Below are 16,707 nucleotides of genomic sequence, written 5' to 3' on the forward strand. Positions count from 1 at the left end.
GAATTTAATTAAGCATTCATTTTCATTAAAGGAGTATTATATTTTTATTTTCATTGCTTTACTGACTGACCTCAAATATGAAACTGAAGGCACTTCTTAGTTATATATCAGTCACACGCCAGGAATTTCCCACAGCGCGTGTTACCAAATCAAGGATCAGTGAATTCATGTGACGAATATTTATTTAAACAGGGAAATGTGACATTGATCATTAAAGCAATAAACTTTACAAGCACACACACACACACACACACGCACGCATACACACACACACTTTAATCCACAGTGTCACAGATGCTCTGCACAATAGTATTGAAAGCTTCAGGCTTATCAGCATAAACATGATGAGGAGCTCCTTCAACAACCTGGAGAGAGAGAGAGAGAGAGAGAGAGAGAGAGTATTAAAATATATCAAAATTTATATCAATAAATATTTATGAATATTTATCATTAATGTCGACTCTTGTGGTGCATTCTGGGTAAAGAATACCTCTGCCATTGTATACACGCTGTGAAATAATGACTGCCACTTAGCATTAGTATCATTCTTATGCCATACCACTGTATGTGTGGAGCTGTTCGGCCTGAGCCGGGCTACTCGCTCTCCAGTTGCACTGTTCATCCATGACTGGCCTCCGTACACTAGGGTCACTGGGAGGTCAGGGGGTAAGAGGTGAACCCGGTCCAGCATGGGCCTCTTTGCCCAAAGCAAGGAGACAGACATGGCTCTGAACCCAACCTCGCCACTGTGAGAGAGTGAGAGTGAGTGAGTGAGTGAGTGAGTGATAAAGGCCCTGTCCACACGGCAATGGATTCAGGTGAATCTGATAAAATTTATCGTTTCGGCCTGGCGTCCACACGGCACCGGCGTTTTGGGTGCCCCAAAACGATATTTTTTGAGAACGGTTTCCAGAGTGGAAAAATCTGGCAACGGCGCCGTTGCGAAGTCGTCTGGGTGAGTAGAACGGATTTGTTTACGATGACGTCACAACCACATGACTAGAACAAGTAGCACGCCGGGTAGAAGAAGGGGTTTATGCGCATGCGTCCTACTTCTTCTATTGTTCTGGTGTCTCCGATGGGACCGTCTTACAGCGCACGTAGAGGTGTGGCATGTGTATTGCATCGTTTTCAGCAAGCGTTGCGTTGCCATATGTACCTGATATTTTACTGATCCGTTGCCCATGTGGACGCGATTTTTTTTTTACCCGCTAAAAAAAAAATCTTGTTGCTGTTTTCGTGTGGATGTAGCCTAAATCACTTTGGGACATGCTGTTGTAGTAAAACAATCAATCAATAATGGGGTGCTGTGATGTGGCCCATTGATTATTTTCTCAGAAACAGCACATCCTGAAGCGCTCCATTCCTTTTACACTGCAGTAATTTGACGACAATTACATTCATTCATTTACTTACATTATACATTTTATTAATTTGTATAATGCATAATTAAATATATTTATAAATTAATGTTGTGGAACATCCTTGACACATATTATCATGTTATAGTAGCTATAAACAGTTGTTCCCTCGCCACCCTCTCTTTTTTCTCTGTCTCAAAGTTAATAAGACAAAATAGCACAGTTTGTCATGCTTCCAGGAAACCACAAGTTGCAAACATCTTGGTCCTGAAGATTGCCCTGTGTCTGAAAACTTCCTGACTGTAACTAAGGAGTGACATGACAGACGCCTTCCATAAAATGTTAAATATATGTCTTACATTACAGGCATTTAGCAGACACTCTTATCCAAAGCAATGTACAAGTTCAACAATTTTTACCTAATCTGCATGTCCTTGAATTGGGAGGAAACCCACGCAGACACCATACCTGTCAACCCATTTCGGAGTCCAGTCTTATAAGCCCTCACAAAAACCCTTATTGAAGACAAAAAATCCTTACAAACTAAAACTGACACAATGATATGTTGTTTTTGAGGTATCCATCCATCCATCCATCCATCCATTATCTGTAACTGCTTATCCTGTGCAGGGTCGCGGGCAAGCTGGAGCCCACCCCAGCTGACTATGGGCGAGAGGTGGGGTACACCCTGGACAAGTCTCCAGGTCATCGCAGGGTTAACACATAGAGACAAACAACCATTCACACTCACATTCACACCTATGGTCAATTTAGAGTCACCAGTTAACCTAACCTGCATGTCTTTGGACTGTGGGGGAAACCAGAGGAAACCCACGCAAACACGGGGAGAACATGCAAACTCCACACAGAAAGGCCCCCATCAGCTGCTGTGTTCGAACCCAGAACCTTCTTGCTGTGAGGCAATAGTGCTAACCACTACAGCACCGTGCCGTCCATTTTTGAGGTATAATATATTGAAAAACAAACAAGGAAAAACTTCAAGAGCACTTTTTCATATCATAATTTGCTATATGCAGTTCATGATCATGCCCATCCCATAATTCATAATTCAAAATAATATTTCTTTCAGAATTAGGATCAATATGAATGTACAAATGTATGTACAGTGTACACTTCCTTGAAAATAATCAACAAGTGGAATGTACAGAAGAAGAAGAACAAACAACAACAACTTTATTCATCACACGTACACTTATGAAAATCCTCTCTGCATTGAACCCATCTGAAACATTGAACACACACATGCACACAAATCTGAGCAATGAGCACACACACATACCTAGAGCAGTGGGCAGCTATGCTTATAGTGCCTGGGGAACAGTTGGGGGTTAGGTGCCTCGCTCAAGGGAACCTCAGCCCAAGGCTGCCTCATGTTAACCTGAATGCATGTGTGTGTCTTTGGATTGTGGGCGAACCCGGAGCACACCCACGCAGACATGGGGAGAACATGCAAACTCCACACAGGAAGGCCCCCATCAACCGCTGGGCTCGAACCCAGAATGTTCTTGCTGTGAGGCGACAATGCTAACCACTACACCACCATGCCACCCAGAAGAATACAGAAGAATAGTAAAACATTTTAACTATTTTAACTAAACATTTGAACTATGTACTAAAACAGCAGAAACAGTCTGCTCTTTAAATAGGTCAATCCATTCAGAAAGAAACCTCTTTTTGCACCTCATTCTTTTCACTGAGGTTCCCACTGCTTCTGTCTCTGTGTTGAATACTCTTTCAAAACTACCCAACTGGAAAAACAGAATGGCTCCAGGCTCTTTTGTTCGGCTCACGATGGCACAAAATGTTATTCGGTTTCATGCAGATGCTTGACTTTCAAGTATGATATCGAAGTCTGAGCTTTTAAGCGCCTAACAAACCTGGTCACGGGACGATAATAGCCGAGATGTTGCGAACTAGACCCTCTGCCTGCATAACACGATGGTTTCCGGTTCGATTGTTTAATGCTTGTTTTGCGCGTAATGCACACTGTGACCACACAGAAGAAGTACTTGCAGAATAAAAAACGTTTTGGTGAAAAGCTAGAAGTCTGTAAGATTATTAGAATACGCCCGTAAGCCTGATATAAATCGAAAAATCCGTAAGATTTACAGCTATTCCTTATGGGTTGACAAGTATGAGACACGGAGATTTGAACCCAGATCCGTCTTGCTGTGAAGCTACAGTGCTAACCACTGCACTGCCATGCTATCTTCTTACAGTTATGGTTACAATATATGTTTTTGTTTCCTAACAACATATTTTTAATCTGTGCATTATTAGCTTTAGATTACATGGAGCAAACTGGGAATTAATTGTTACGATAGAAACGATAACATATTAATATGAGTGCTTCAATAAAAATAACGACAACAGCATTGTGCATGGCGGCACGGTGGTGTAGTGGTTAGCGCTGTCGCCTCACGAAGGTCTGGGTTCGAGCCCCGTGGCCGACGAGGGCCTTTCTGTGCGGAGTTTGCATGTTCTCCCCGTGTCCGCGTGGGTTTCCTCTGGGTGCTCCGGTTTCCCCCACAGTCCAAAGACATGCAGGTTAGGTTAACTGGTGACTCTAAATTGACCGTAGGTGTGAATGTGAGTGTGAATGGTTGTCTGTGTCTATGTGTCAGCCCTGTGATGACCTGGCGACTTGTCCAGGGTGTACCCTGTCTTTCACCCGTAGTCAGCTGGGATAGGCTCCAGCTTGCCTGCGACCCTGTAGAACAGGATAAAGCGGCTAGAGATAATGAGATGAGCATTGTGCATAGTATTGTCATTTTGCAATTTTGACTCTAAATATTTGAATATTTGATGCAGCATAACTAGAATAATGTACATACAAATATATTTTTGTTTAATTAATTGTTATGATAGGGCAGCATGGTGGTGTAGTGGTTAGCACTGTCACCTCACAGCAAGAAGGTCTGGGTTCGAGCCCAGCGGCCAGTGAGGGCCTTTCTGTGCGGAGTTTGCATGTTCTCCCCGTGTCTGCGTGGGTTTCCTCTGGGTGCTCTGGTTTCCCCCACAGTCCAAAGACATGCAGGTTAGGTTAACTGGTGACTCTAAATTGACCGTAGGTGTGAATGTGAGCATGAATGGTTGTCTGTGTCTATGTGTCAGCCCTGCGATGTCCTGGTGACTTGTCCAGGGTGTACCCCGCCTCTCACCCATAGTCAGCTGGGATAGGCTGCGACCCTGTAGGACAGGATAAGCGGCTACAGATAATGGATGGATGGAATTGTTATGACTTGCATCTGTTTCTGATGCTCTGTCTCTGTTTGCTGTACCGTATGTGTGGAGTCCATTTAAGGTTTTCCAGAGGTCCAGTCCATTGCAGTTCCCTCCTGTGCTCCAGTCCACACCTTCCAGGTCTCCTTGTGCCTTATTACTGCCTTGTGATGTCATCAATGTGGGACTATTTAAGTTCTCTGCAGCTTTGGTTCTGTTATTAATGACTCAGCGTGCACTACCGAGTTGTTACGGAAAGTTGTCGAAAAGAGTACTGAGGCCACTGAGCTCTAGCGCCGGGCCTTTTCTGGGAAATAAGAGTTTCGGTCATGGTGACAGCGTGTGTACGTCAGCCTCGGTTTGGAGAGTTCAGTTTTGAAAACTAAGTAGTAAGAGTAGAATAATATAAAGTAGACACTTGGTATATTTTACTTTGTGACTTTTAAATTGTTCATTTTTGTATTATGCTTCATTTTTGTGGCTACTGCCTCAGAGTAAATATATATGCTATACAGGCCCGCCGACAGGGGGGGACAAACGGGTATGTTGTCCCGGGCCCAGGAATGGGGGGGGCCAGAACTGGGCTCTCATTAAGTTGTGATTAAATTATTTTATTTCATTTCAAAATGTGTTGATTTGGGGGAGAAATGTGCTATATTTGCATTCAATAAATGATTTCTAGATCTTTTGCCTTTATTGTCTTTGAAAAAGGCGTCAAGAACCCCCTACCACCCCTAATGCAAAAATGGTTTGGTCTGACTCTTTGATTAAGGGGAAAAAAAAAAGACATCGTTCGATCATAGCGCTTCGACAATCAGCGTGCGTGCCATTTGCCAACATGCACAAGTCAGGCGCACAGAAAAGAAAGGAAAAGAGAAAAAGAGAGGAAGAAACCAAGAGACTCAGGGGCTCACTGCATAAATATTTTAAAAAAGATTCGGATGATGCAGCAGGTACTAGCAAAGGCAGTGGGGCAGCTGAGCCAGGTAAGACACAGCCAACTTTTTCCAGCCCCGTAAAGTAACCCCAACCAAGGCACGCGCGGCACGCAATTCATGTTACAAACGAGGGGAGAGCAAGTCACACTGAACACCATATCAAACGCACAGGGCATTGAATCATTTCATAACCACAACGGCTTAATAACATTGTGTTTCATATATCTGATTGAAGCTAAGAGTATTCACATTAGCCCGCAATCATATCCCGCTGTTTCTCGAGCGGTGTGTTCTCTGCTTTTCACACTGGACAGTACGCATGCACAGTATACTATGTTCGCCCCCAGCCCTGCCCGAAATCCCCCGTCCATCGCTGCTCCTTCAAGAGCACCCCAATCGCGTGATTATAGTAGACGATCCACGAGTTTAGGAAGGCATTGCGGGGGCTGTCGCATGCAGGCTTGGGGCGTAACCAGTGTTTAATTTATGAAGTGGGAGGTCCCGGAACGCAGGAGGTGGGTGGGTCCGGCGACTCAAAAAAAAAAAAAAAAACTTTACGCACACACGCCTATTGTGTGTGTTAAAAAAAAATAATAATAATATCAGACATTATGATCTTAGAAAACGCTTTAGTGACAAACAGTTACAGACAGTAATATGTCGTGATATTATGTTATAAAATATTATTTTTTATTAGGCTATATATTAAATTATATATTAAATTTATCTTCTAGAATAACAGACTGTACTCATATCACAACCGGTTTATTTCACCATTGGAGATCAGATCACACAAGACATGCGTTACATGACTCATTTTAAGGATTTAAGTAGGGTATTTAAAAGCAGTGCCAGCAGGACTTCATGGCTCAGGTGGATAAGGTGCCATACCATAAATCTGGGGACCCGGGTTCGATTCCCACCTACGGTCATTTTCCGAGCCCTCCCTGTTTTTCTCCTGCTCATTTCCTGTCTCTACACTGTCCTATCCAATAAAGGTGGAAAAAGCCCAAAAAAGAGAATAATTTAAAAGCAGTGCCAGCAAACATAAGTGCAATCAATTCAAGTAATAGTTAATAAATAAAGGGTTTACAAAACAAGTTGGAGAATTCATTTTAAACATTTTAGTAAGCTTTGTTTTTTTGCCATTTTTTCCACAGCGCAAGCTAACGGCTACAAAAAACCCGGTGTTCTATTGAGCAGAAGTATACACCCCATGCCCCCCCCCTTCCCCTTTCGCATAGATTTTGTGGATGTCATAGGAGAGAAATCAACAACAGATATCAAAACCGAACACTAAATTTTTTATTTACTTATTTATTGTTTGATTTTTTTCCCTTTGTGATGGTCACGGAGGTGATCTGATCCATTTAAATAGCTGCCGGAACACCGAATGAAATGAAAATAGCTGCCGGATCCGACGACGGAGGTTCCGGATCTTGTTCCGTCATGTTCCGGCTCAAATTAAGCCCTGGGCGTAACGGAATACATTTAATGGCGTTCGGTTAAAGGATACAAAATAACAGTAACCGCTTATTCCGTTACAGTACAGGGGGGAAAGATTCAGTGAAATTGGGGATTACTTCACAGGATCACAATGTGTGTGAGGTTGCTGGTTTTGGGCTTTTTTTTCAAGCCTGCATTTTACATTGGCTTTTCGTTTGCTTCTGCTCTGCTAAACCCACACATGCACAAACCCGAAAGCAGCTGACAGCGGCTCCGACTTTGCAAAGCAGCACACTGCGCTTCTGAACCCTGCACTCACGTGCCGAAATATGCAGTTGGCCCGGGGGCTTGTTAGGGGGGGCCCATTCAGAGCATTTTGTCCCGGGCCCAGCCAAAGCTGTCAGTGGCCCTGATGCTATATTTACTTTATGGACATGGTATCAGAAAAACAATTTTATTTATAAGCAGTAGCTACATGTACCCATAGGGTACTTTTTTTTTTTAATGATATCTTCCTTCATGGGCGGCACGGTGGTGTAGTGGTTAGCGCTGTCGCCTCACAGCAAGAAGGTCCTGGGTTCGAGCCCCGGGGCCGGCGAGGGCCTTTCTGTGCGGAGTTTGCATGTTCTCCCCGTGTCCGCGTGGGTTTCCTCCGGGTGCTCCGGTTTCCCCCACAGTCCAAAGACATGCAGGTTAGGTTAACTGGTGACTCTAAATTGACTGTAGGTGTGAATGTGAGTGTGAATGGTTGTCTGTGTCTATGTGTCAGCCCTGTGATGACCTGGCGACTTGTCCAGGGTGTACCCCGCCTTTCGCCCGTAGTCAGCTGGGATAGGCTCCAGCTTGCTGTGACCCTGTAGAAGGATAAAGTGGCTAGAGATAATGGATGGATGGATGGATGGATGGATCTTCCTTCATATTCATCATGAGTGTTTTTGCCTGGCAACGTCTTAATGATTGTTAATGAAGTGTGTTTGGTTTTGGACCTTTTAATACTTGTTCATTTTTAGTTGCTAGTTTGTTGCAGCTTTGTTCATTGTATATCATGCTTTAATAGGGTGTGACTGCCATTTTGTTTGGAGATTTTGTGTGTCTTTTTTGAGATAGTAAATGAGGGAGGATTTTTTTTCTTTCCTTTTGTGGTGGGGTTTGTTTATTTATTTATTTATTTAAAATCACCTACAACGATAAAACCCAAGCTGCCCACTCGCAAAATAAAGCCAGAATATCTAAAATATCAACCAGGGTCAGTCATGTATCAAATGTTGGTGAAATAACATGATAAATGTGCTCATATTAAAGTGTACCTGGGAGTCTGAGCATTGCAGTGATAGATGTATTCCATAATGGTATCATCCTGAAAAAGCTCCTCGAAGTTCTTCTTGAAGTCTGGTCGAACTCTACTGATTAACTTTGGACCTAATAAAATGAGACGATAAAGGAAGAATTGCATACGGTCATGTTTTCATTTGTGTTTTACATACATTCAAAGAGTTTATTATAATTTACATATCCTTATATCTTACTCATTTTTCATGCATGTCTAAATGTATTAAAAGTTATAGTGAAGTTTCCTGGATGGAAATGCCTATTTTAAACTTTATGGAGGGGGATCTCCAGTGTCAACGCTTGAACAGTCAAAAGTATGGTTGCAAGGGGTTTTTTTTGTGTGTGTTTTTTGAAGTGTGAAAATTTCAGTCTTTGTGCTTACCTGTTTCTCAGCAACTTGACAAGCTATAATTTTTGTAAGAGAAAAAAATAGTCTGAGGGAATTACTGTTCATAGCTGCAATAAAGTTTGTGACTTAACTATCCAAGGAACCCTGGAAAGGTAAAGTCTCCTGGATGTTACATCCCCTATCAAAAGGGCTTCAATACTACTTCTGATAAAGCAGACTTCACACCTTCACCCATCTTCAACACCATATTGCCTCTTACCCCATGGCCCAGTGGCCCGGACCACAGCCAAAGGGTTGAAGAATGACGCCACGGCTATGATCATCTCTACCCAGCGTGGGCATCCCAAACCTGCCACCCCCTCTGGAGGCACAGGCTCGAAACCCCAGGGATCCACCAAGATCAGGTGACGAACTCTGAGAGGGTGAAAAGATTGGAGGTGAAGAGAAAGGGGGTAGAAAGCCAAGCACACTATTTTCTCCCTCCATGCATCTTTGTTCCAGTTCCTTCTAACTGTAATATAACACACAACTGTCACTGAGGATTAAGCATAATCATGTTTATCTAAGTGAAAATTACCTGTTGCATTGTGCATTTAAATATTTAAAGCTAAAATTGTTAAAATATGAATAGTTCAGTGCTCAATGATATTAATTATATGCAAAATATAATGATGCTTATCATTTACAGTTAGTTTTTTTTTTCACATTTTGTCACAGTGAGAACTTCTGCTTTTTCCTTTCCTCTTTTACTATGGCTATAAACTGAAAGACCACATCAACCTGAAATGTGCACACTCTAATATTACACTACATAATGCAAACATCCACGTTGGTTTACATAAATTTTTACCCCCTTGACCTTGTCCACATTTTGTAACGTTACAGCTTGGAACTGAAATGGACTTATTTGCGATTATATTCCATGAATGACTACATAAGGGTTGACTGCATTAGTTTTAGTGCCATCAGAAGTCACAAAATTAGTTGAATGGGGTCAACCTGAGTGCAATTATAGTGTTAAATGATCTCTGTAAGTTATCAAAACTAGTGTGGGACAGTGTTCTGGAAAAGTGCCAGCCAGGGTTTGATTATTAAAAAATATATATACCAAAAACTGAATATCCTACGCAGCACCATGAAATCCATTATTAAAAAAAAAAAAACATGGTACAACTGTGACACTGCTGTGAGAAGGCCGTCCACCATTAGTCAGTGACACCATAAAGAGGGGGTTAGTCAGAGAGGCAAACTAACCCCCATCTAACCCACCACCATACTTCACTTCAAAGTTCAGTAGGGTGTGATTACTTATGCAAGGCATTATATCTTGAGCTCCACCAGCGTCTTGAATTCCCATCAATTTAATCACACTATTCCACCGATATCGTTTTTGTATGTATGTATCCGACACAAAGTACCCCATCTTCTCACCTCTCAGGATACTGTATGGCATAGGATGTTGCAAGGTAACCCCCTAAGCTGTGGCCCAATAGGATCATTTTTTCCAGGCCCAATGCCTGCCTCCAGTATTCTATAGAGCTGACGGACTGCTGCTCAGCCTGGGCAGGGTCCAGTGGGAAGCGAGGGCGAGAGCTACGTCCGAATCCCAGCAGATCAAAGGCGAAGACTGGACGCGATTGACATAAAGGGTCCAGGTTCCTGATCCACAGACCCACACCACCGCCGAAACCATGTACCATCACTAGCGGAGTCCGCATGCCTGCCAAAAGAGAACTTTTTATAGATGAAGCTAATGTTATTTTTTTTCTATTTGTATTAATCATGTGCTATTTCATACTGTTGATCCAGGTCATCTCAAATGATTACATATTTTAAAATATCCCATATAGCTAATTTTCATATGTCACTGTGAGCCTGCCAAAAGCTCCAAAGCCTTTTGGGTAATCTTGATAGAAGGTATATGTGCCTTTTAATACTTTTATTTACTTTTTAAAATGATCATCACTTTAATATACAGTATACGCTACTAGTCAAAAGTCTATGCACCCCTTCTCACAGACGATCTTTGTTTTCACTATTTCAGAATAATATTAATGACATTAACACAATGGAATCACATATCAAATTATGCAATGAACAGGAAAAGTGTTAAACAAATCAAAACTAATTTATATTTCACATTCATTATGAAGCTGTGCACACTCTCTGTATCTTCTCAACCAGCTTCATGAGGAAACAGAAATGATCCTGCAGAAACAGACTGAAAGCCTACATGATTTCGGAGCATCTCTGCAACGTTTATGAGTAACCGTGAGAGTCCAGATTCTGTCCTGTGTCGGCAGAGAGACAAAACGAGCCCACAGATCATTTTGGATCCCTGAGAGGAAAAGGAAATATATACAGTTAGTGTGAAGGGTACTTGGGCTGTATATAGATGGATATACAGTACAATATTAATATTGTGCAAAATTACACTGGCATATTTTATTATTACTGACTTACTCAGACATAATGGATTGGGCATTATTTTTGTATCAAATATTTAAAATGTTCTCTCCTGTTCCCTATGCCATAGAATGTAACCATTACATGAAAATATAAAAATTATTTGCTGTATGTTAGGAAGCCCAAATATTGTGATATCCTATATAGTGGAAATGTCTACATGTATCCATCATATGTTTTGTCCTTACTGTGCACACCTAAGTAGAAGATATGACATGGTGGTGTGAAGATATGAAGTTTATCTTGGAGTGGTGATTGCATATATCACGAGTGAGCAATGTGAATGAGTGAAATATTTTTCAACACGAGAAAATAAACTTCATATCTTCACGCCACCGTGTAATGTTCTTTATATTATATGGACACATCCACAAAAAATACGCAAGTTAATCAAAAATTTTTTAATTTTGAACCGTTTTGCCATTTTGACAACGCACATCTACCGGTAGTCAGCAGAAAAACACTGGGAGTGATGTCATCGGAGTGAAATATCAAAATAATATGTCACTGACAATGTGACAAAAAAATATGTCACATTGTCACATCCGCAATGTAGTTCCTATGAAAAATGCAAGTTTTTCAACATGAGAAGATAAACTTAATATCTTCAAGCCAACGTGTGATTTTCTTTTTATTATATCAACACATTTACAAACAAAAAGTACCCAAATTTATCAAAACAATTCATTGATATCCTCACGAGTAAGGATACTGAAAAATATGCCACGGTTTTGGTTCTCTATGTCCCGGATGTAGTTCATATGAAAAATATGAGTGGCGTATTTCCCAGTAAAACACTCGTGTCTATATAATAGAATTTTATAAGAGACATAGAAAATAAAAATTATACAAATATGCATGAGTTAGGGGTGGCCCAGTGGTGTAGTGGTTAGCACTGTCGCCTCACAGCAAGAAGGTCCTGGGTTTGAGCCCAGCGGCTGGCGAGGGCCTTTCTGTGTGGAGTTTGCATGCTCTCCCCGTGTCCACGTGGGTTTCCTCCGGGTGCTCCGGTTTCCCCCACAGTCCAAAGACATGCAGGTTAGGCTAATTGGTGGCTCTAAATTGAATGTAGGTGTGAGCGTGAATGACTGTCTGTGTCTATGTGTCAGCCCTGCGATGACCTAGTGACTTGTCCAGGGTGTACCCCGCCTCTCACCCATAGTCAGCTGGGATAGGCTCCAGCTTGCCTGCGACCCTGTAGAACAGGATAAGCGGCTACAGATAATGGATGGATGCGCGAGTTAGTGATGTCCTGTGGGCAGCCCGGTGGTGCAGTGGTTAGCACTGTCACCTCACAGCAAGGAGGTTGTGGGTTTGAGCTCAGTGGCTGACGGGGGCCTTTCTGTGTGGCGTTTGCATGTTCTCACCATGTCTGCATGGGGGTGCTCCGGTTTCCCCCACAGGTCAAAGACATGCATTTAGGTTAACTGGCTATTCTAAAATTGTCCATAGGTGCTAATGTGTGAGTGTGCAGAAAGCAACTGGCCACCGTACTGCTGCAATTCTGGCCAAGTCAACCAAACATGGTTTGCCTCAAGCCCAGATTGGGTTCAGCAGTGATGATGACGAAGATCTTTGAGTCAGATCTTTTATGCGAACAATGAGGAGCCGACTAGGTATTTCTTTTTATTATAATTCTTCTTTTAATATTTCTGTATTTATTATTAATTATTATTATTATTTTGAATTACGTTGTTCACTGTTTTTGTCAGTGGTACTAAGTTCATGAAATTTGGTATCAACAAGATTCCTAAAGTTTCAAGGACTTTACAGAGGATCCTTGCAGAGTGGATGATAACAGTTTTCTGCAACTCAACGATTCTTGTTCTTATTCCCAGGTCATCAATAATTGTCTTGGTGTTGTACCGAGTGCTCCTATTACGATTGGAATGGCTTTTGTTCTCATATTCCATAGCTTTTGTAGTTCTCTTGCTTGGTCTTGGTACTTCTCTATTTTTTCTATTTCTTTTTCATTTACTCTACTGTCGTATGGTATCTCATCTCATTATCTCTAGCCGCTTTATCCTGTTCTACAGGGTCGCAGGCAAGCTGGAGCCTATCCCAGCTGACTACGGGCGAAAGGCGGGGTACACCCTGGACAAGTCGCCAGGTCATCACAGGGCTGACACATAGACACAGACAACCATTCACACTCACATTCACACCTACGGTCAATTTAGAGTCACCAGTTAACCTAACCTGCATGTCTTTGGACTGTGGGGGAAACCGGAGCACCTGGAGGAAACCCACGCGGACACGGGGAGAACATGCAAACTCCACACAGAAAGGCCCTCGTCGGCCACGGGGCTCGAACCCGGACCTTCTTGCTGTAAGGCAATAGCGCTAACCACTACACCACCATGCCACCTGATATTGAAGATAATAAATGTTAAATGTGATTTTTAGCTTGCGTACCCTGATTGTAAAACAACCCTTAATTAATTGCAACTGCTTGAACCAAATGAGAAGACATACACTACTGTTCAAAAGTTTGGAGTCACACCCCATTGTACCCTCCCACACATCTAATTTACATTAAACCCACCCTTATTTAATCTCCTGAGTCAATAAAAGGAAGCCATTCCTACTGGTTTCAGTTATCCCAGGAAGCAAATGGATGAAAATGAAGTTAGAGGTGTTTGTACACTACCGTTCAAAAGTTTGGGGTCACCCAGACAATTTTGTGTTTTCCATGAAAAGTCACACTTTTATTTACCACCATAAGTTGTAAAATGAATAGAAAATATAGTCAAGACATTTTTCTGGCCATTTTGAGCATTTAATCGACCCCACAAATGTGATGCTCCAGAAACTCAGTCTGCTCAAAGGAAGGTCAGTTTTATAGCTTCTCTAAAGAGCTAAACTGTTTTCAGCTGTGCTAACATGATTGTACAAGGGTTTTCTAATCATCCATTAGCCTTCTGAGGCAATGAGCAAACACATTGTACCATTAGAACACTGGAGTGAGAGTTGCTGGAAATGGGCCTCTATACACCTATGGAGATATTGCACCAAAAACCAGACATTTGCAGCTAGAATAGTCATTTACCACATTAGCAATGTATAGAGTGGATTTCTGATTAGTTTAAAGTGATCTTCATTGAAAAGAACAGTGCTTTTCTTTCAAAAATAAGGACATTTCAAAGTGACCCCAAACTTTTGAACGGTAGTGTACATGGTACTTGGTTAATTAATTGCAACTGATTGAACCAAATGAGTGGGGCAGCACGGTGGTGTAGTGGTTAGCGCTGTCGCCTCACAGCAAGAAGGTCCGGGTTCGTGGCCGGCGAGGGCCTTTCTGTGCAGAGTTTGCATGTTCTCCCTGTTTCCTCCGGGTGCTCCGGTTTCCCCCACAGTCCAAAGACATGCAGGTTAGGTTAACTGGTGACTCTAAGGCTACGTTCACACTGCAGGCTGAAGTGACTCAAATCCGATCTTTTCGCCCATATGTGACCTGTATCCGATCTTTTATTGACAATATGAACGACACAGATCCGATTTTTTCAAATCCGACCCAGGCCGTTTGGATATGTGGTCCTAATTCCGATTCCTAGCCGCTCTTTTCATATGCGACTTCAGTCTGAACCGCCAGGTCGCATTCATCCGACTTACACGTCATCAACAAGCCACAAACGTCACTATTCTGTGCTGAAGTAGGCGTCGGGTCTCTCAAAAAAAGTTACAACAACATGGCGCATGACATCAATGCAAGGGACGCTTCGGGCTGTGAAGGTTCTGAATCTTCTCAATGGAAGGACGCAGAGGTTAGGGAGCTGATTTCCATTTGGGGGGATGCAGCTATTCAAGCTAGATTGGATGGGTCATACCGCAACCGGGCGGTTTTACTTCTGTAAACACTGGCCATGCTCACTGCGTGTGACGTCGTCGTATCCTGCAATGCGCATGCGGAACACTTTTAGGTCGCTTTTCGTTCATACTGAGGATCACATACAAGTCGCATATATTTGTTAATGTGAACGACCTCACAAAAAAATCGGATTTCACAAAAAAATCGGAATTGAGCATTAAGCCTTGCAGTGTGAACGTAGCGTAAATTGACCGTAGGTGTGAATGTGAGTGTGAATGGTTGTCTGTGTCTATGTGTCAGCCCTGTGATGACCTGGTGAGTTGTCCAGGGTGTACCCCGCCTTTCGCCCGTAGTCAGCTGGGATAGGCTCCAGCTTGCCTGCGACCCTGTAGAACAGGATAAAGCGGCTAGAAATAATGAGATGAGATGAGATGAGATGAGATCAAAAAACAATTGGGAGTCGATACATGTTAATCGACTCTTACAGGTGAGCCGTGTCGAATCCTCTGACTCACTGAAAAGTCACGGAATCCTCATGGTGATGTCAGTAAAATGGGAAGTGCAGTCACTTACGGTCCAGGATTTTAGTCTCGGTGCTCTTCAGGAGGGAAAGGGAAGTTGGGCGCCAGGACGGCCGCCAGGCACTGCATGATGAAAGTCTGTGTGTGATGTCAAAGATAAAGATCAACAAGACTTGTTTGTTTGTCCACAAAGCCGAAATCAGTTAACTAAAATAAAGAGCACAGGTACAAGTTTGCAACATCGCTCGAGTTGCTCAATAAAACTACTTCCTTACTTTCCACAACTTACTTTTCATCAGTTTCGGTCTCGTCGTGCATGGCGTTAAAAGACAAACAACTTGTCTGAGACAAGTGAAATATTACTGTAAACTCAGCACTAAGACGCTTGAGGAGTCAAATCGATGACAGAATCCCCATGCTGTCAGGCAGAAGGGACTCCGAGCTCTCAGGCAGTCAGCTGACGGTTCCACACAGGAAATTCGTGATCATACTGCACACCATCAGGACACGAAAGGGTTAACTTTATCCTCGTGCCTGCAGTGCAAAGTGCAGCGGGTGGAGAACAAACACTAAACGAAGCCTTAGCAACATTTTAAAGGGGATGTAAATAATAATAATAATAATAATAATAATAACTTTATTTGCCAGGTATGTGAACACACACGAGGAATTTGACTCCGGTTTCACTAAGCTCTCTTAGTACAAACATAAAAAGCGTAGACAAAAACAAAAAGCTATGCATGTAGAAGGGTAAATATATGTATAGACAGCATAGTGCAAGGATGAATTAGTAAATATAAATATACAGTGTGCACAGAATGACGGTATGAGTGTGCAGATATTTCACAGCTGATGTTACTGATATTTGAGTCCGGGTTTAGCTGTTCATCACAGAGACAGCCTGAGGGAAAAAACTGCTCTTGTGTCTGGTTGTTTTTGCGTACAGTGTTCTGTAGCGTCTCCCAGAGGGGAGAAGTTTAAACAGTTTGTGACCAGGGTGTGATGGGTCTGCAGAGATGTTACCTGCCCGTTTCCTGACTCTGGACAGGTACAGGTCTTGGATGGAGGACAGGTTGACACCAGTAATTTTCTCTGCAGACCTTATTGTACGTTGCAGTCTGTTCTTGTCCTGTTTGGTGACCGATCCAAACCAAAACAGTATCTGCAGTGTGTGTATATATACATAGTGCCTTGAAAAAGTATTCATACCCCTTGAACTTTTTCACGTTTTTCCACCTTACAACCA

At 42.4% G+C, this 16,707-nt stretch overlaps 1 protein-coding gene across 1 annotated transcript; it reads right to left on the minus strand.

The window, feature by feature from the left end:
• Nucleotides 1–164: 164 nt before the first annotated feature.
• Nucleotides 165–15,953, minus strand: LOC132896697 ((Lyso)-N-acylphosphatidylethanolamine lipase-like). Its single transcript, XM_060937711.1, has 8 exons — nt 15,751–15,953; nt 15,514–15,599; nt 10,900–11,004; nt 10,098–10,386; nt 8,926–9,080; nt 8,296–8,407; nt 560–746; nt 165–365 (listed from the first exon to the last, which is right to left on the minus strand). Exons 1-8 carry the CDS (start codon nt 15,777–15,779, stop codon nt 276–278), a joined length of 1,053 nt encoding a protein of 350 aa, XP_060793694.1. The 5' UTR covers nt 15,780–15,953; the 3' UTR covers nt 165–275.
• Between the last annotated feature and the right edge of the window lie 754 nt (nt 15,954–16,707).

Source organism: Neoarius graeffei, chromosome 13 (assembly GCF_027579695.1).
Source record: "Neoarius graeffei isolate fNeoGra1 chromosome 13, fNeoGra1.pri, whole genome shotgun sequence".
In the NCBI taxonomy this organism is placed as follows: domain Eukaryota; kingdom Metazoa; phylum Chordata; class Actinopteri; order Siluriformes; family Ariidae; genus Neoarius; species Neoarius graeffei.